Genomic DNA, 22474 nt, shown 5'->3' on the forward strand with positions numbered 1-22474 from the left:
GTCAAATGACAGACAGACAGACAGATAGACAGATAGATAGATAGATAGATAGATAGATGGATAGATAGATGGATAGATAGATAGATAGATAGATAGATAGATAGATAGATAGATAGATAGATAGATAGATAGATAGATAGATAGATAGATAGATAGATAGATAGATAGATAGATAGATAGATAGATAGATACCAAAATCACACATCCATGTCTTTATGGACCAACGCTTTGTGCACTGGAGCGCCGTCATGCTGGAACAGGAAGGGCCTGTCACCAAACTGTTCGGAGCATGAAATTGTCCAAAATGTCTTGGTTTGCTGAAGCATTAGTTCCTTTCACTGGAACTAAGGAGTCAAGCCCAAGACACTGAAAAACAAAACACCATAATACCCCCTCCACCAAACTTTACACTTGGCACTTTGCAGTCAGGCAAGTCCCGTTTTGTCAGACTGAAGCGTGATTGGTAACTCAGAGAACACGTCTCACTGCTCTAGAGTCCAGTGGCGGCTGCTTTACTCCACTGCATCCCACGCTTTGCATTGCTCTTGGTGATGTAAGGCTTGGATGAGCTGCTCGGCCATGGAAACCCATTCCATGAAGCTCTCTACGCTGTTCTTGAGCTCATCTGAAGGCCACAGAAGTTTGGAGGTCTGGAGCGATTGACTCTGCATAAAGTTGGTGACTTCTGCGCACTGTGACCCTCAGCATGCGCTGACCCCGCTCTGTGATTTTAAGTAGGCTAACACTTCGTGGCTAAGTTGCTGTTGTCCCCAATCACTTCCACTTTGTTATAATATCACTCACAAATGTGGTATACAGGGAGAAAATTTCACAAATACCACGCTTGAATTGACTGAGCTCCTGAGAGCGACCCATGCTTTACAAATGTTTATAGAATCACAATTGATTGACGGACGGACGGACAGACAGACTTCAGCTGCTGGTCTCTAAGTCTTCAGGCTCTGTCGATGTTGACCTGTCTGACGTCAGAAAGCTTTTGTGGAGGAAGTCTTGAGTTGTGAAAGTTGCTGTTTTGACGGCAGAGTGAACTCTCTTAGCTCAAAAGACCAAGGAAAATTTGATTCGTCATTGAATGGCCTTTTTAAAGAATAACTTAATTGTGTAAAAATGGAGAGGCGAGTGTGAGTGTGTGTCTCGGGTGAAGTCTGATTGTCTCAGCATGATTTCCATTATTCATTGTTCTGCGAGTGGCTATAATTGCTCCATCATTACCAGCTCGAGCTCTAATAACTGCCCCCGATTCCTCATTCACACTGACAGATCACTTCAAGCGCCATTAAAACAATTATCTTAAGAAGACTAGTACTGATTAATATTCCCATAATGCTCTGTAATTACGCATCAATGATATGTGGATGTGGCTGCAATCTCTGAAAACTGTCGTCTATTTTAAAATAATACAAATGTTGAGAAAACTGCAGCACAAATGTCTACGGGTAAAGAAAATGAGAGAGGATTCCTCAGAGAAAACTTTTGTTTATTTATATTACAGATGTCCCTATTACAATGATCTACAGAAGCGCTGTTATTGCCCTATAACTCATAAGTCATTTGAAGCTTTTTTACTGCACTGCAGTATTTTTATTAGAAAAGCTTCGCACTGGAAGGTTGTTGCAACACTGTTGCATAAAACTTTATTTAAAGGGGCCACGCTGCATTAAACCAGATGTTATTTGTCAAACAATGCAGAAAAAACACTAACAATGGCCAAAGCTGAAAAAAACTATTAAACTGTTTTTTTATTACTTCATGATCTTTTTTAATTTCATTTTATGTTGATTGAAAGTAAGCTGAAATAATATCAAACATAAATATAAATTGAAAAATTTAAATGTTTATGACAAATGTTGCCTTGGAAATAAACTGAAATAAGTTTAAATTGAAGCACTAAAATTACTAACTAGAAAGTAACTCAAACTAAAACTAAATTAAACCTAAATAGCAACATTAAAAAAAAGTAATAAAATGGCAAAAGCACATAATGAAATGACAAAAAATGTACTAATATTAAAGCTCCACTGTGTGATATTTTCCCCCATCTAGCGGTGTAAAGTTATATGACTATCCAGTGAATATTAGTTTCTGTTCCTCTAAATTCTGATTTTGTTTTACCTCCTACGGTGGCCGATTTAGTCCAAGATTAACACGGCAATCCCCCTCTTCACATTCGACACGGTGCCATCGAGTGTTAAAACGCGAAAGGCAACGCTTGACTTTACGGGTATGTCCCTCTTTGGCTACTGTACTTTCAAGATGGAGGGCCAACATGGAGACCGGCATTCGAACCCCTCACCCGTATGTGTTTTCAATGGCATATTATAAACTTACGAGAATACTTTATTACTTGAAAGAAGTAAATATACATTAATGAGCACGTATATTTTTGAAAGAACTAAGTGTTTTTAGCTAAGAATAAACTAAAAAAGTTACACAGTGTAGCTTTAAATAAAAACCCTAAAATAAATATAAAAAATAAACATTGTCACAAACATGAGCTCATTAACTCTTTCCCCGCCAGCGTTTAAAAAAAAAAAAAAAAGTTGCCAGCCACCGCCAGGGGTTTTGACAATTTTCACAAAAATGTAAAAGCCTATAGAATATTTTGTTTAATGAATATCTGCGCATGCAATATATTCAAATAAAGAGCTGACCCTCTTCTTTTACACACACACACACACACACACACACACACACACACACACACACACACACACACACACACACACACACACACACACACACACAATCGTTTTATTCTAGCTTCATGCATTCCTTTTTATCAACACCTGAATATGGGTAGGTTTCATAAAAAAAAAAAAGCTAAATTTTGAACAAAAAGCTGAGAAAATCACGTATTTGTAAAAGACTGTTTCCAGATCAGATTCAGAGATGATCAAACACAGATGGAGGAGATCGAGTCCATCAACACCCCTAACGCTTGCACATGTAGCTCGTCCTGGGTCCACATTTCATTCAGTAACATTAGGCAGTTTTGATTCATATGCTGTTTATTGACGATGATCACGCTATTTTTCATATGCATATGATTACACGATGTGCAATAGCGCCCCCTAGCGTCCCACAGTGAAAACACGGAAAATTCCATTATTGGCCTGGAAGCGTTTTCTCACAAATAACGGAAAATTCAGTGTTTGGCGGGGAAAGAGTTAACATATAATCACCTGGACACTTCAGAACAGCTCAGCCAATCAGAATTTAGAGTCAGAGCTCTTACTTGTATTACATGGAATATTGCAGTATTTATTATAAATGTTTAATCTGCGCACATCATTAGTGTTTAAATCATGTTCCTGGTAATCTTGTGTCAGAATATCTTCATCTCTTCTCTGATGATGAGGGCGGGGCCACCTGTCACTTACAGGAGATCCACCAATAGCAGACCACAGCCATCCAATCAAATCCCCACAGACTAAACCAAGCCCCGCCCTACTTTTGACCTTGTTTGAGAAGCGTTTCACTCAGATATACGGCACGATGGGGAAGAAAAGACTAGAGCGACTTCAGTTTCATGATGACTTTACACTTGATAACCACACTAGATGAGAATAACAGGTTGTGTGTGTGTCACTGATTCATTCTGAGTCTCTGTGCCGGAGTTTAAATCAACACTTTTAAACAGAGAACAGCTTCTCAAGAGCTCAAAAGGTCTGTTTGGATGTCAGCCGTGTACAGTATGATTACTGTGTTTGTGAAGGAGCATTCAGCTCGAACATTTAACACACAGGCTTCATTCAAACTCTCAGGTACAGTGCTAACCTTGACACTAACAATGCTGAGGTCACGGCTGTAGGAATTGAGGCCGCGCAGACACAAATGAATCGTACAAATGATTTGTTCGAACATAATTCCACACATAAAAACAGATCAACACTCCAGACCAACAGTTTGTGGCCATGAACGACATGGGCTCCAGTCAGTCTAGGCCAACGAACAGACAATCACTTTATGGCTTTGTGAGATTGGGGACACATCAAGATTACGGCAGAGGTAGTTTGATCTCCCCAGGACAGATGAAGAGCCTCAACAGATCTTCTTCTTCTCATCAACCTTTGAATGAACTCTCATTGACAGAGGTACAATCCACAGAAACTGTTGTCACACACTAACTGCAGTAAATCATTGATTGTCGGACTTACAATAAAAAAAAAGCCTTCTGCTGCATAATTCTATATCACGTATTTAACCAATATATACGTGAGGACTATGCTTAGACACCCTCACAATTCCTGTAATTATGTAACTATTGAATGAGTGAACGGAAGCACGACTTTCTTGATATCTTTTTGTTCCGTTGTTTATATTTCAAAAGATGTTTTGATAAAATTTAGTTTAGAATACATACTTTTCTTATAATACGAAATCGTGTTTTACTCTCTGCTAAGGGAAGTTAAGAGACAAGAGATAAGATCATGTATGTGTGTGTGTGTGTGGGGGGGGGGGGGGACCCCTGATTGGTCAGAATCCATCTAAGAGGATGGGCAACAAATTTGAGTTTAATCTCAGAACACGAACACAGAGTTCAGTTCAGTTAGTTTAGGTCAAGAGGTCCTAGAAGAGCAGCTGGAGAACTCCAAGGATAGACGATCAGACGATGGTGGCAGACCCAGAATTGAGAAAATGGGTTAAATTCATTAAATCTAGAACTTTCCTCTCACTTTCCTTTCTGTTGTTTATTCTCTGTGAGCGTTATTGTTATGGCTGGTTGATGCAGAAGAGAAGAGAAGATCCAAGACTTCCAAACAAAAGGGCTTTATTCAATAGAGACTCAAAACGGACCATCAAACACTAACTTAACGAGAGACCGGACAAAGAGTGACTGAACATGAGGAACTTATATACACACACTGACTACGTTTACATGGACAACAATACTCCGATATTAATCTGATTAAGACAATACTCTGATTAAGAGGCTGCCATGTAGACAGCGATTTCTAATTACCTTAATCTGATTAAAGTCATAATCGAACTAAACATAAATCGGATTAAGACATGTGGAGTACGCCTATTTTAGTCGCATTATCAGAGACATGTACACACCTTAATCAAACTATTAATGTCATGTCGGAGATTTCGCAGCATTTTGTGACAGGGCACATAACGTTACGCACAAAAGGGAAACAAATGGCGGAAAAGTCCCGTTTATCTTTTACATATCTGTCAGTCTGAAGTGTCGATGCCATAACGCGTTGCTATGTGCCGTGTGTGTTTTACTTGACTGTTCATTCTGAACACTGCGTCCTCTCTCTATATTTTTTATTTTTATTTTTCACGATTTTTAAACCTTTTTCATCCTTAATCAAAGATATTATTCGAAATGTAGGCTGTCAATAAGGAGGAAAGAGGGGTAGTGTCTCTTCAAAAAAACAAAAAGAGGCAATACATAATATTACAAAAAGAAATCAACATAAATGTAGATATAAAACATTATAAAAACGCATGTTTTGTTATACTTCTTAATGTAAAGTAACACTGTCCAACAGCGACACCCGCAGGTGAAGTTAGCGGGTTTACTGAGCCCATAAAATTAACAGACCTGCCAAAGTCCACGCTATGATTGGATGTTGGAGAACGTAGCGTGGCATGGGGACGTAATGACGTGCCATAATCGATCTATGTTCTATCACATGTAAAACGGGAACATGAACGGAGTACTCTAAAAGCAACCCATGTAAACACCTTAATCAGAATATTGTCTTATTTAGAATAAGGTCAATAATTAGATTACTGATGTCCATGTAAACGTAGTCACTGATAACTGAAATAACGAGGGGGACAGGTGACACAGATGATAATTAACTAAACACAGCTGACAGAAATAAACTAACGAGGGTGACTATGGAAACAGAGAACAAGGCAACATGTGACCTAAGCAAAAACCTAACATAACAAGAAATGTGACAGTTGTGTTCTGAGTTAAGTTTCACCTCGACGAATCTCCAGCGAGCGCGCTTTAACTTCAAAACACCCAGCACCCTTTATTCAGCCGCCAACACGCCACGTGATTGGCTTCCCAAGACGTCCATCAAGAGACGGGCAAAACCATCAAATCACGGACGAGAAAACTCCTCTCCAGCCAGGACGGAAAAAGCGATTCCCAAAACGACAGAGACGGAAACGTAACCTCCAGATTCTAAACTGAGCTGGTGCATTGATATCAAATTGAATAACCCCGCCTCAGAAACGATAGGAGGGTTAAATTAATGATCGGTGGTTCATTCAGGTGATGTGTTATAAATCCATATATTTCTAGAAACTTAAAACTCTCTTAAAGCCTAGTTCAGACTGCACGATTTTCAAACTTGTCGGGTCACTGCTCTATTCACACTGCATGACTATCTGGGGTATCATTCAGTCACTGCTGTGTTCACACTGCACGATGGTTTGACGACAGAGGAGTTCACACTGCATGACTGAACAAGAGGAAGAATCGCCGACAACTCTCTCTCTCTCCGGTGCGCAAACTACGTTTCCCAAACACACGTGCGAAGTGACAAGTAGACAACGCGAGATCACACGTGCGTCAGACCGGAGTTCTCGCACGAGACTTGGAATTGTTATTAAAAATGATAAACTGCACAACGTTTGCTTCAAATTGTATGTGCGGTGATTTGTGGAGAAAAAGAAAAAAGATTATGGCGGAAGAAATTGTTGGAGAGACAGAGGGAGCCAGGATTGTGTTCTGCAAAGACAGTTTGAGGTAAATAAACAATTTTGTAATGTGCTGCTGTGGCTGGATGTGCAAATGTTTGGCCTTTGTTTCTGTTTGATAGAATTGTAAATATATCTATTAAAATACTGATATTCTGCTCTATAACTCCTCCCTGAACCTCCTGCTGCCCTGTATCTCACTCTCTCATTGGCTGTCGGTGTAATTTTCAGTCAGAACGCTGTTCACACAGCAGGAGTTTGAATCGCCGACAGGTCCAGATATTTAACATGCCAAATATCTCACAGGCGTCGGCGACTCGTCGGCGATTCTCTCTGATCGCGTCTTTGATTATTCACACTGCGTGATTGTCACTCGCGTGCACGAGCACCGATTTGCCTGAGATCTCGGGCATTTGTCGGTGATTTCACAAAACCTGTCGGCGACTCAAAATCGGGGCAAAAATCGGGCAGTGTGAACTAGGCTTAAAACTCATTCTGTCCTCACTTTCCTCCTTTCTGCAACTCATATGTTTGTGTTAGATATTAGTTTTACATGTTAGAGCAATCAATAAAGTTTTGATTTTAATTGAAGATAAGTGTTCTTGTGTTACGCGCTAATGAATTTAATGCCTTAAACTGCTGATCTAAGTTACCTGTCTAAAATAGTGTTGAACTATTGTGTGGATATAACTATCCGCAGCAGAGTTGATAACCGCGGCCCGTTCAAACGAACGCTGGACGAGTAATTTGTTCAGTCGTAAAATAGACTCTTGCAAAAATTCCCTATGAATTTCAAGGTTGACTTTTTTTGTATTAAAAACACTTTTCTTTTATTGGTCGGATGAAATATGCTAATTTTTTGAGATAGGAATGTTGGGTTTTCATGAGCTGTATGCCAAAATCATCAGTATTAAAACAATAAAAGACCTGAAATATTTCAGTTGGTGTGCAATGAATCTAAAATATATGCAAGTTCTCTAATTTTTTGAGAAGGACCTGTGTGTACAATATACAGTTTGTACACTGTAAAAAATTATTTAGAAAAAAAGTTACCTGGTTGCCTTAATTTTGAGTTCACTGAAATTAAAATTTTGAGTTAATACAATGACAATTTTTTGAGATTCGACAACCTTTATTAAAATATTATTAAAAGATTTTGTAAGTATTTTGGGTAATTGTGTGTGTTTTATTTCTGATGACGCAGTGACACATGCCAAATAGTGCTATTTTCATGATTTATCACATTTTTTATGTGGTTCAGATACAAAAATATTTTGAGTTTCTATTTATTAAACAAATTTCCTTCATTGTATCAACTCAAATTTTTAATTTCAATAAACTCAAAATTTTAAGGCAACCAGGATACTTACTTTTTTAAGTTAAACCAACAAAAACCAACCAATTTTTTTTTACAGTGTACAGTATAAAAACCATTTGTCCTTAAAAGCATTTCCCTCAGATATGGGGAAGAAAAGACTAGAGCGACTTCAGTTTCATGATGACTTTACACTTGATAACCACACTAGATGAGAATAACAGGTTGTGTGTGTGTCACTGATTCATTCTGAGTCTCTGTGCCGGAGTTTAAATCAACACTTTTAAACAGAGAACAGCTTCTCAAGAGCATTACGCCTATTACAAAGATAGTGAACCAGATGTGTGTGCATGTGTCTGTGTGTGAGTGTGAGTGCGTGTGTGAGAGCGTGTGTGTCTGAGTCTGTGTGTGTGAGAGAGCGTGTGTGTCTGAGTGTGAGAGTGAGTGTTACCTGTCTCTCTCTGAGCTGAGGTGACACAGCAGGTGACAGGCCCAGAGTAACGGTCCTGCGTAGGTGCTCAGCGCCGTCAGGAAAACAGCAGGTGCTTCTACATAACTCTCCAGACCCACGAAACCCACAGAGATGTCCACCGTCCCGATGTTATTAGAGTTTCCCTGAACACACGACACACAAAACACCACAAATCATCCAGAATCAGACCTCTCACACATTCACAGAAAATAGCCTACGTCTGCGCTGCAAAATAAGGTGGATAAGCAGTAGTAAAGTGATGAGGCACAGGTTTGAGGTGTCCTGGCGTCTCTCTCTCACACACTCTCTCTCTCACACACACACACGTTGTGTTTTCATGTTTTATGGGGACATTAAATAGTCGTAATAATTTTTATACTGTACAAACCATATTTTCTGTCCCCCTACACTGTCCCAGCCCCTAAACGTATCCATCACACACACACACACACACAAACACACACACACACACACACACACACAAACACACACACACACACACACACACACACACACACACACACACACACACACTGCCCCTAAACCTACCCATCCCAGGAAACATTCTGCATTTTTACTTTCTCATCCCCAAAAAAACTCAAAAACTCATCCTGTATGATTTATAAGATGTTTTCCTCATGGGGACCTAAAAATGTCCCCACAAGGACAAGGATTTCGGATATTGCCATCTTTGTGGGGACATTTTGTCCCTATAACGTAGGGTTTACCAGCCCACACACACACACACACGGCGACCTGCTCCTTGTGAATCTTGTTCAGGTGAGCTGAGAGAAGCGCTGTGTTTCCAGCCTCCGCTGACAGACTCAGAGTGTCCCTCGGCTGACGGATGGATGAGGAAGAGGAGAAATAAATGAACAGATCCTGTTCTCTCCTGTCAGTGGCTCTCAGGAGGCCGTGTCTGTCAGGACAGGCCGATTGGAAGATACTCCCTCTCTTACTCCCATTATGTCAGGCTAGTTTGTGGTGTCAGGGTGGGCGGAAAAGGGCCTGGCCTGACAATATCAGCTAAAGCTATCTGACAATTTACAATTAGCAATCACTTCCCCTGCCTAATGACTGCAGAGGGGGAGCGAAGAATATATCCGTGCTTTGACAGCTCAGCTGCATTGACCTCCGACTGTTCCTTTAATGATGATGTCATTGTCAAGCCCATAATTCCATGCTCCGGTGCTTTAAATGATAATTGGCCAGTAAAGCACCAGTTATGACACTTACTTACACACACACAGTCTCAATGTCTCATTATAAAACCGATTCGTTCGAACAGGTTTCTAAACAGTTCTCTCGTCTGCAGTCGGTTGGCATAGTTTTGAGGTCATTTATTGTCACTATTAGTCAAAAGTTTGGAATAAATCTGATTTTCTTTGTGTTTTTGATAGTAAGTGCCCTATCTTAACCACCTGAGCTCATGGTTTGAAGTTCACGGCACAGGTGCACATAGAATCCACTTTTGCTAAATGACGGGGGGAGAAAATGGTCGTCGTGCCAGGCGCATGGTCTAAAAGGGTCGTCCCTCGTCTCTTAATGAGTCATGGGCCGAATATGCAATAAACCAATCAGAGTCTCTTCTCCCATTCCCTTTAACTCTTAAGCATTTTTAAAATAAGTTGCCAGCCACCACCAGGGATTTTGACCACTTTCACAATTTTTTTTTTATAGCCTATAGAATATTTTGTTTTATGAATATCTAAACACTCAATATATCAAAATAAAGAGCTGAACCTCTTCTTTTACACAAAAAACAGAAAATCACGTTTTTGTGAAAGACTGTATCCAGATCAGATCCAGAACGATGATCAAACACTGATGGAGTCCATCAACACCTCTAATGCTTCACAGTCCTGTAGCTCATCATGGGTCCATTAGATAGTTGTGATTTATATGACGTTTAATGTTGATGATCACGTTATTTTACATATGCTTACATGCGATCGCTTGTTTTACTGCATCTTCTTCACTTGTGTTTTGATCAGGAGATTCAGAACTCATCCAGAAGATGTGTAATAGCGCCCCCTAGCCTATGACAGTGAAAACACGGAAACGCCGAAAATTTCATTTTTGACCGGGAAGCGTTTTCTCACAACGGAAAAATCTGTGTTTGGTGGGGAAGAGTTAAAACCAGTTGCGCTCGCAACATGAAAGGGTTCACTATTTACATGTGAGCAGAAAGACTGAACGCTTCTCCAGAGGAATCCTTTATTTTAATATTTAAACTTTAAAAGCTTGTGTTGCTTCTATTTTCACAAAAAAATAAAAATAAAAATAAAAATAACAATAATAATATTTTTTAATTTTAATTTACTTTTATTTCGGTTTTAGTCATTTTAGCATCTATGAAACTGTATTTTACTTCACTCAGTCATCTAACATTTATATTTTATTTCAATTTTATTTCAATTAATAAAATAGTTTAGGGTCCATTTCTCACTAATAACTAGTTGCTTTTTAGCATAAATATTAGGATATTGGCTGTTTATTAGTACTTATAAAGCACATAATAATGCCTTATTCTGCATTAGCATATTCTACATCCCAATCTAAACTTTCTAAAAAATGAATAAGTGGTAATTAGGTGTTTATTGAGGCAAAAGTCATAGTTAATAGTGAGAATTGGACTAATCGAAAGTGTGATAATTATTTGAAATATTTAATGGTAACAACACAGCAACAGAGATAAAAGTGCTGTTAGTTATTTGTATTAATAACACTTCACATTTTCTCCTTCGTTAACTAGTCCTAATGCTGCTACACGAGGTTTAGAGGCAATTATAGCCATACAATGAGCCAAATTTCTTTGTAAATCATTAATAAAATCCATTCCTGCAAACTGAATTGTGAGAAGCGCTCAAACTCTTGATGGAATTGAACCAGAGATTGACAAAACATCCGAGAACAATAAAAACTGCTATTATTTGATCGATATGCATTCATTGAGGAAACTAGACCTCTATTATCTTCAGTGAAGATAGATTCTTCCAGATATTCTCATTACCTGGAAGTAGAAGAAAGCCTGCCCGAACCAGTAGTGCATGATGGTGGTCTGTGCGGCATCATAGTGCAGCTTCTTCCAGATGAACTGAGCCATGACGGTCTGGATGAGCAGACAGCAGGCCAGCGTGGGCAAATTATGAGCTCTGAAGAGCAGAGCCACCAATAACACCACCCCGCTGTACACTTCCCACAATCCCCTGCTCTTCAGCCGCCCACTGTCCGCCGCTGACGACATCACCTGCGAGCGCAACAGGTCCTTCACGCCGGTGAACAAGATGCCGAGGACGAAGACGTAGACGAATCGAGCCTCACCGGTTCCCCTGAAAGAGAAAGACTCTTGTTTAGGCTCATCAAAGACTCACATTTTCACCCACACACAGGAGAATCAATATTGACTGCCAGCACTCTTTTGTTTGAAGCCTCGTCTTCATCTGGGTCAAAGCGTGAGAGGATCAATAACAGCGAGGTTTGGTGTTTCTCAGAGGAGTGCAGAAGTTTCTTATTATAGCCCACTGCGGGTCGGTGAGGGCGGCCGTCCGGCGCTCAGGAGGAAATCAGCAGAAACCGCCTCAAAGACCGGCTCTAAAAGTGTAGTAAACCAGGGGTGTTCAAACTTTATGATGCCAAGGACCCCCAATTATGATGAACCTTATGAGGGACTCCCTTCCTAAAATCTATCTCTATATTTTTCTTTATGAAAAAAAAAAAAAACAGTAAGTCATAGTATGTGTGACATTATAAATACAACATATTGTTCCAAACTTAAATTGGCTTTATTTAATGTTGGATGTATAAATCTGAAGAACATTTTCAATTAAAAAATATTTGTATAAGCAACTTTCACAATAAATGCATGTAAACAAGCTTTCATTCTGCGTTATGAATTCTGCCTTACAGCCCCAGGGAGATAAAGGGAGAAAAACACACTATAAAAGGTGCAAGACAAACATATACAATTCTGGAAAGTATGTTTATGGCAAGAAAGGAGAGAAACATTTAGAAAATGAAACAGTTTATCCATTTTTGCTTTGTCTTTTTATTCCCTGAAATTTTCTGGAGGACCCGTGGGGGTTCCCGGACCCCAGTTTGAAAACCCCTGTAGTAAAACGCTGCAAAACTGCCAGGACAATATCAGAAATATACAGTGTGAAGTTTCTTCTCCTCCTCAGATAGACCACACGGTCAGGGCGAAGCACTATATCAAAGCTGTTTAAAGGGATAGTTCACCCAAAAATGAGAGTGTGATGTTTATCTGCTGACCAACAGGGCGTCCAACATGTAGGTGTGTGTGTTTCTTCAGTAGAACACAAATAAAGATTTTTAACTCAACCGTTGCAGTGTGCCAGTCATATAATGCATGGCAACAGTTAACAGTTCTATGAGAGCAAAAGAAAAACATGCTTAGACAACATGCACAAAGAGCCCTGTGGCTCATGACGACACACTGATTTTTTAAGACACGAAATGATCAGTTTGTGTGAGAAATCGAGCCGTAGTTATATAATTTTTTACCTTAAATACAACGCTATATCCAACAGCCTGGAAGGCGCTTCACTTCCGGTAAGGTCAATATACACGCTCTGGTGTCGTGTACATGTAAAGACATCACTTCGGGTATACACGAGCCGGTATACAACGCCAGAAGTGAATCTCATACACAACGCCAGATTGTGTATACAGGAAGTAATTTCTCACACAAACTGATCGTTTTGTGTCTTAAGAAATCATCATGTCGTCATGAGCCGCAGGGCTCTTTGTGAATGTTGTCTAAGCATGTTTTTCTTTTGCTCTCATTGAACGCTGCCCATTCACACGATTATATGACCTACACAAAGCAACGGTTGAGTTAAAAATCTTCATTAGTGTTCTACTGAAGAAACAAACACACCTACATGTTGGACGCACTGGGGGTCAGCAGATAAACATCACACTCTCATTTTTGGGTGGACTATCACTTTAAGGGGTTACTGTTACTGACACCATACTGTTACGGACCAGAAGAAATCCTTGCATGTCCAAAACTGCGTCTTCTACTTTTTCAGTAATTAGACATTGTGTTGTCAATGTTGATATTGTGACTTTATTACACGGCTCTGTGAAATACTTGATTCTGATTGGTCAATCGCGCATTCCAGCGGTACGTTATTTCCAGATAACACACGCTCATCCGGGTACTGCGAGTTATCTTGACCGGCTCTACTTCTGTGCTTAACGCTGGCGCCATCTTGTGGCTTAAACAGCCGTGGGTTACAATGGAAGACTTCAAGGCAGGTTTCCTTTATAACGTTTTTAATATAGATCTTTTTCTCACACAAATGCATCGATTGGAATCAGACGGCTCTATTAACCCATCGGTGTCGTGTGGAGCACGTTATTTGACGGACAGCTGCATTTTTTATGGACTTCAAACACAACTACTGCTGGGATTAACGTTAGCCTGGACTTTTTAAATATAACTCTGATTGTATTTGTCTGACAGAAGAATGTCATATACACCTATGATGACCTGAGGGTGAGTAAATCATAGGCTTGGTTTCATTTTTGGGTGAACTAACCCTTTCAGCATTCATTTTCAACATTTAGCTGCAATAGATAAAGGCTTAAAGCAGTCTGGAACTGTTCTTCTTCGCGGAAGCTTTGCGTAAGAGCTAATAAAATATTTTATCTCGAGACAATATTTTGTGTCTAGTAATTATTTATTTGAGACTAGTAGCCGTGTAATAAGCGGGATAATGTCCACCCAGCCGGTTGTTATCGCAGAATAAACCCCTTCAGAGTGACGCTCCGCTTCGCCTCGGGGTCCTGATCACTCTGTCGGGGTTTATTCTGCGATAACAACCGGCTGGGTGGACATTATCCCTTACTTATATCAATTTGTTTGATATCTTTTTCGCCGATTTAAGAATTTTATTGTACTATGTGACAACTGTTTCCTGTACACATGATAATAAAGTTTGAACTGTATACTGTACGTCATTTACATTTTACCAAAATGGTTTAACTAAATAAAAACTTTATTCCCTTTTCATAGTGTTAAAAAGTTTAGCTGATTTTAGTTTCAGTCTAAATTAATCAATTCATACAGAAACAATTTGATGATGCCTCTCTGTGCAAAACTCATTTTTAATATTAAAATAATGATTTAAACACTGCTGTTCATCTCTGTTATCACTTCTATATTTTAAAGGTTTTCTTGCACATCACTCACTTTAGTTTAATGCTGTCCTCCTAGATTCATTCATTGAAACCCATTACTCTTGAACCCAAAATACTGCTTGCATTAAATCATATTATATAAGCCAATTATGATGATCTGATCTGGTTTGACATGCACCACACTGTCCTCTTAAACAGCATGGATGCACTTTGTGTAAGTCACAAGTGTAGTTTTTCAAAGGGCAGCATGACTGTATGTAGTTTAACTATGTTAAATCACGAGTAGCTTGTAGCTGGAGACGCTCGGTTTCACAGAACACTGGATCAGTCACATTAAATGTGATTAGAGCAAAACAGGCGGGGGATTTCAGCAATTTCCCTGGAGGAGGAGGAGGAAAATCTCATCATTTTTATTGCTACTGTGTCTCTGTTCCTCTTCACTGTAAATAAGCTCCATCAGAGAGAAAACTACATCTGCACAAAACACTTTAATCCAACACGCGTTACCATGACAACCAGAACTTGGCAACGGCACGTCGTTGCCGGGCACGGACGCATATGCCGAGAGGATGACGCAGCAGGAAAAACGTCAAACCGACGGCCTGAGGAAAACATCAGACTCAGGACTGGCTTTAACCTGCACGAGCCATCTGCTATCGTGTTTTATTACAACAGAGCTACCTACAAAACCAATGCTCAATAAACTCTGTGAACTCGAGCATAGTTATACAGGGATTCATGCAAATAGCTAGCCTGACAAGCCAGACCCACATCAAGATGTTTGGTCTGGAAACTCCCCATTGACAGCTCAATCTGAGGGGCGGATAAACGGTTGTCTTTCAAACTCCCTCTGCACGCGATAGGATAGCGCTACAACCAACCAGAGCAACGAAGGTGAAGCAGAGCTCGTTGACAGATTAAACATTCGCCGTATCCAGTCGGCTAAACTCTGAACACATCTTCCCTTTTTAAGAATGACTTCAGTGCCGTTCTTTGTTCTTTTCTCAGAGAAAAGCTTAACTCCAAGTCTTCCAGAGTCGCGGACAAAGCTGATTCGAAAGACCGCCGCCGTTCGCCAGTTTCTGTGTTTACTAGAAGCATAAAGCATTTACTTATTTATTCACTCACATTTACATTTACATTAACATTTAATCATTTAGCACACGCTTTTATCCAAAACGACTAACAAAAGAGGAGAGCAAGCAACTAAAAAAACAAGACTAACAGCCTGCAAGTGCTGTAAGAAGTGTCAGTTAATCGAGCACAGTACACAAACAAATATTTGTATTTACTCATTTATTCACACTCATAATAATAATCATTTGTTACATTTATATAGTGCTGGTTTATTTACATTCATTATATGGAAAGAGAAGGATGAAACATTTTTCAACATGTCAGAGAGAGCGTCATACTGGGTTTGAAATGACGTGAGGACGAGTATCTGTTGTGAACTACTGCAGATGAAAGCAGAGGAGTCAGACACATCTGCATGAGCTTGGAGAAAGAAAGCAGATGCTCTATCGTGCTTTATTTATCTTCAATGAGAGTAACTGGGGCGGCAGTGGCTCAGTGGTTCATGTAGGTTGTCTACAAACCAGAAGGTTGGTGGTTCAATCCCCGGTTCCACTTGACCAAGTGTCGAAGTGTCCATGAGCAAGACACCTAACCCCAGCTGCTCCCGACGAGCTGGATGGCGCCTTACATGGCTGACATCGCCGTCAGTGTATGAATGGGTGAATGTGAGGCAAAAATGTAAAGCGCTTTGGATAAAAGCGCTATATAAATGAAGTCCATTTAACTCAATCAAGGAGTGAGAAAAGGAGAATGAGATCGACTGAATACACGAGTGTCCATTCAGGTTTATATTGCACATCGTTCAAAAGAGAAGAAAGAAAGAAAGAAAGAAAGAAAGAATATAAACAGCTGGACGTTTGAGAACCAATCAGAAGGTGTTCCTCACAGGCCCCACCCCCTCAGTGTGTCATTTAGAGGAGCCTAAGACTGACTCAGGATCAGCTCCACAGATTAAAAGACAGCACTGGAGACTCCATATTTAAAGAAATGCTACATATAAATATGAAGCTGATATGAAGCTCTATTGTGCCACAGACAGTAACAGTAAAAATCGGTGCAATTCAGATCGTTGGAGTCAGCAATAGTGTCTCAATAAAACTGCTCTAGGTTTCTGCACCGTGCTTTACTATTGAATTCACGTTCATACTGTCAGTGTGTCTTGAAGACAATCCTGGCTGAGCTTCCAGCAGCAAGTAACTGAACGTGCACAATCACAGCCAATCTGAACATATCTGACACTCGACATACTGTACAACGTCATGAACATCCATGACGGGTGAGGACAAAAACTGCAAAAAACACTGACACTTATTCACACTGCTGCGATATGCATATATAAATGAGGTCATTCTTTACCAGGAAAATCCATGCAAATGAAGCTCATTCTGAAATATGCTAAATTCACAAATGTTATGCATGTCACACTCACACACACACACACACACACACACACACATAACCGCTCACTCACTCTCACAGACACCAACAACACACACTCACACTCACTCTTACACACACACAAACACTCACTCACACCAACAGACCCACTCACACACATGCACCAACACGCACACGCACACTTACACGCGCACACACACACTCACTCTCTCACACTCTCTCTCTAACTGACTGACTCGCTCACTCACCGACTCGCTCACTCACCGACTCGCTCACTCACCGACTCGCTCACTCACCGACTCGCTCACTCACCGACTCGTTCACTCACCGACTCGCTCACTCACCGACTCGCTCACTCACCGACTCGCTCACTCACCGACTCGCTCACTCACCGACTCGTTCACTCACCGACTCGCTCACTCACAGACTCGTTTACTCGCCGACTCGCTCACTCACCGACTCGCTCACTCACAGACTCGTTTACTCACCGACCCGCTCACTCACCGACTCGTTCACTCACCTGCTCACTCACCGACTCGCTTACTCACCGACTCGCTCACTCACCGACTCGCTCACTCACCTGCTCACTCACCGACTCGCTTACTCACCGACTCGCTCACTCACCGACTCGTTTACTCACCGACTCGCTCACTCACCGACTCGCTTACTCACCGACTCGTTCACTCACCTGCTCACTCACCGACTCGTTTACTCACCGACTCGTTCACTCACCTGCTCACTCACAGACTCGTTTACTCACCGACTCGTTCACTCACCTGCTCACTCACCGACTCGCTTACTCACTGACTCGCTTACTCACCGACTCGCTCACTCACCGACTCGCTCACTCACCGACTCGCTCACTCACAGACCCCCTCACTCACCGACTCGTTCACTCACCTGCTCACTCACCGACTCGCTTACTCACCGACTCGCTCACTCACAGACCCGCTCACTCACCGACTCGTTCACAGACCCGCTCACTCACCGACTCGTTCACTCACCTGCTCACTCACCGACTCGCTCACTCACCGGCTCGCTCTCTCACCCGCTTGCTCACCCACCCGCTCGCTCACTGACCCGCTCGCTCACCGGCTCCCTAACCGGCTCCCTCACCGGCTCCCTCACCGACTCGCTCACTCACCGACTCGTTTACTCACCGACTCGCTCACTCACCGACTCGCTCACTCACCGACTCGCTCACTCACCGACTCGTTCACTCACCGACTCGCTCACTCACAGACTCGTTTACTCGCCGACTCGTTTACTCACCGACTCGCTCACTCACCGACTCGCTCACTCACAGACTCGTTTACTCACCGACCCGCTCACTCACCGACTCGTTCACTCACCTGCTCACTCACCGACTCGCTTACTCACCGACTCGCTCACTCACCGACTCGCTCACTCACCTGCTCACTCACCGACTCGCTTACTCACCGACTCGCTCACTCACCGACTCGCTCACTCACCGACTCGTTTACTCACCGACTCGCTCACTCACCGACTCGCTTACTCACCGACTCGTTCACTCACCTGCTCACTCACCGACTCGTTTACTCACCGACTCGTTCACTCACCTGCTCACTCACCGACTCGTTTACTCACCGACTCGTTCACTCACCTGCTCACTCACCGACTCGCTTACTCACTGACTCGCTTACTCACCGACTCGCTCACTCACCGACTCGCTCACTCACCGACTCGCTCACTCACAGACCCCCTCACTCACCGACTCGTTCACTCACCTGCTCACTCACCGACTCGCTTACTCACCGACTCGCTCACTCACAGACCCGCTCACTCACCGACTCGTTCACTCACCTGCTCACTCACCGACTCGCTCACTCACCGGCTCGCTCACTCACCGACTCGTTCACTCACCTGCTCACTCACCCACCCGCTCGCTCGCTCACCGACCCGCTCGCTCACTGACCCGCTCGCTCACCGGCTCCCTAACCGGCTCCCTCACCGGCTCCCTCACCGACTCGCCCACTCACCGACTCGCCCACTCACCGACTCGCTCACCGGCTCACTCACCCGCTCACCGACTCGCTCACCGGCTCACTCACCCGCTCACCGGCTCGCTCACCCGCTCACCGACTCGCTCACCCGCTCACTCACCCGCTCACTCACCGACTCGCTCACCCGCTCACTCACCCGCTCACTCACCGACTCGCTCACCGACTCGCTCACCGACTCGCTCACCGACTCGCTCACTCACTCGCTCGCTCACTCACTCCTCCAGAAAACAGCAAATCCAGTTAAACAGATAGTGAGTTAGTCATGTTTGTGGGTAGTATCCATCTGATGGTTTGTGAAGGGTCTGTATTCATGGCGTCTGAGGAGGACACTAGTTCAATCATTAATCTTTGTGTTCTGCTAGCGATTCACTCGGGCTGATGGGCCGTTGCTCAGCTTGTATTTCAGTCTGACACTGAAGGTGTTTAAAATGCACAAAAATAACAATAATATCCGTGTGTGTGATGTGAGTGAGAGAGCGGTAGTTTGGGTTGCCAGATATTGCGTCAGATTTAAAAATGTCCGCTCTAATAAAGACCGTGTTCGGTGTTCTCCAGACAACAGGCCTCACACACCGACTCACATCAACTCAATAAACATGCTGAAGTCTATTTATTTATTCACCCCAGGCTTTCTGTTTTATTCAGTTCCAGTGCTGCTGATCTGTTGTGCCCACAGCTGTCTGTCTGCTTCTGGATGATGAAAGAAACAATGAGAACCATGTGACCTTTGACCCTGAGCAGGTTATTGTGAGCAACACAAACTAAAGTCCCGCCATGTGAGCTAGGAAGCTGAATTCTGATAAATGAACATAAATGATTGAACAACTGCAGGACTGAACAAGGGAATGAATGAATGAACAAACAAGAAAGAAGGAAAGAAAGAAAGGTCAAATGAACAAACTCTAACAAAATTAATTAAAAAATAATGAAAGGAATTGATTAAGGTTAACAAAATAAAAAATAAATGAATGTAATAAATAAATGAATAAGTCAAGAGAAATATATCAAAAAATATAAACAAATAAATATAAATAAACAAATAAATACATGTATATATTTATAAATTCGACCACAGGTAATTATGATCAACAAAGTCGTGCCATGATCGCTACGGTGTCCTGGGTGGTTGATAGGGTGTTGCTATGGTGTCCTGGGTGGTTGATAGGGTGTTTCTATGGTGTCCTGGGTGGTTGATAGGGTGTTGCTATGATGTTCAGGGTTGTTGCTAGGTGGCTGATATAGCCCCTCCCCAAGTCTCTATGATCTTGTGGTTAAACTGATATGACTCAAGACCATCATTATGGGATTACTTCACTGTCCGTCTGGCAAAAATTGCACATGTGATTGCCAGTGGTGGAATTTAATGAAGTACAAATACTTTGTTACTTTACTTAAGTACATTTTTCACGTATCTGTACTTTACTTAAGTAGAATCAATAGTGCATACTTTTTACTTTTACTTCGTTACATTTCGCAGCAAATATTTAACTTTCTACTCCACTGCATTTCTACAGCATTTCGTTACATTTTCTGATCAGTTTCAGGGCTCGAGATTAAGGTTTGTTCGGATAATTAATGGATAATAATAGGCTAATGTATGAACTGACGGTTGTGCTGTTGACAATCGCGCAGCCTCTCGAGGAGAAATGGAAACAAACCAAAGCCGCTCGTACAGAGAAACTCAGTAACATACTGCAGTAAATTTTCAAAACGTGAAGGTTTTTATATTTAATAACGCATAATACAGTTAAAAAACATCACATGACACGACCAAGAGTGTGTTTTCCTGAATACCATCACAACTGAAAATGTGACACTGATTTCATGACAGTTCCACAAACAGTTAATTAAAATTAGTCACTTACATTTTAGATGCAATATAAACTGTTTTTGTTCTATTACAGCAGCGAAAATATTTCCAAGATCAGATCATTTTTCCACATCAGAACCACAACACATCTCACAGCAATAGTGTGTTAAAGCAGCACTAGGTAACCTTCATAATATATTTTCAAGACTCTTGTGATGATAAATCGACTTACAATAGGTTGAATGACACGTCTGCCATAGCCTGATGGGGTCTGTATCGTTTTTAATCGTACTTTTAAACTTCGGCTTTCGGGTAGTAACCCGAGAACAAAAAGAACTACAAAATTCGACAGCTTTACGGCATATACGTCACTTCCACCAACACACACACTTCCTTACATTCAGACGTGCGAGCCCAACTTTGTTCGTCGGATAATATAGTCATGTCCGAAGCAGCAGAGACAAATAAGAAAGAAAAGGTTTTGTTGGAGGAAAGCAATAAGAGGAAACGAGAAAGTGATGTGATTAAAGACAGGATGAGGATCAACATGTGACCAGCGTTTGCTCGTCAGCGTGAGCTGAAGGAGGCGTGCCCGACCGATGCGGTCCTGCTTGTTACGGTGATTACCGACCACTCAAACACTGAACTGAAGTATCATATAGATTCTGTAAAACGCTAACCAATAGACTACTATAATGACGCTGGCTTGTAAACGTGAGCATCATGATTATTTGAAAAAAATAAAACCCATGAAATTATATTCATATGACATGCTGAAACATGCCACTGACTGTAGCTGGGATGAAGACATTTCACACGCGCCGCCAGAAGAACACCTGCATGTGAACCATATAGCATCATTCTAATTTAATTTATTGATCAAATTTAAGAATATAAAAGGAAAGCTGAAGCATATCCTATATTTAGGATTAATCCTCATAAATATGAAGATTTAAATACATCAAAGCTGATGAAAATGTTACTTCTGAACATTAATATTTAACTCTGCAGATCGTCTGATATTGTGAGTCAGAATGTAAACTGGGCAGCAGATGATACGCACAATTAGCCGACATTAACCCAAAACTAACTTAATTAAAACGCCACAGCCCATACTGTTTTCTTCTTTTTAATTATTAGAATATAGACATTAAGAGAATAAATAGTTATACAAGTACTTTTACTTTTAATACTAAAAGTACATTTAAAATCAAGTACTTTTTTACTTTTACTTAATTAGGATTGTCGTTGTAGTACTTCTACTTTTACTTAAGTACTGAGATTCAGTATTTCCTCCACCACATGTGAAAGCTCAGAAGAGCACTAGCGGGCCGTTCCACAAGCCAGACGATATGAGATATCACTCATGCGTTCACAGCACGAGCTGTGCAAGACCAGCTACACGCCACACTTGATGTTTGATACATTTTTTACACAGATAGTTTCTCAAAGCGCTTTAGAAGAGAAATACGTGAGTGTGTGCACACATTTGTGATCTGAGCAGAATTAATTTCCAT

At 41.5% G+C, this 22474-nt stretch overlaps 1 protein-coding gene across 1 annotated transcript in view; it reads right to left on the reverse strand.

Annotated features, from left to right (window-relative positions):
* pigg (phosphatidylinositol glycan anchor biosynthesis class G (EMM blood group)) overlaps positions 1–22474 on the reverse strand; it is a 211448-nt gene that overhangs the window by 11280 nt on the left and 177694 nt on the right. The window contains exons 11-12 of the mRNA XM_067458106.1: positions 11494–11812; positions 8460–8623 (exon numbers count right to left, since the gene is read on the reverse strand). Coding sequence (XP_067314207.1) covers positions 8460–8623; positions 11494–11812 — 483 coding nt within the window. The remainder of the gene's footprint in view (positions 1–8459; positions 8624–11493; positions 11813–22474) is intronic.

This window comes from Pseudorasbora parva, chromosome 11 (genome assembly GCF_024679245.1).
Source record: "Pseudorasbora parva isolate DD20220531a chromosome 11, ASM2467924v1, whole genome shotgun sequence".
Lineage (NCBI taxonomy): Eukaryota > Metazoa > Chordata > Actinopteri > Cypriniformes > Gobionidae > Pseudorasbora > Pseudorasbora parva.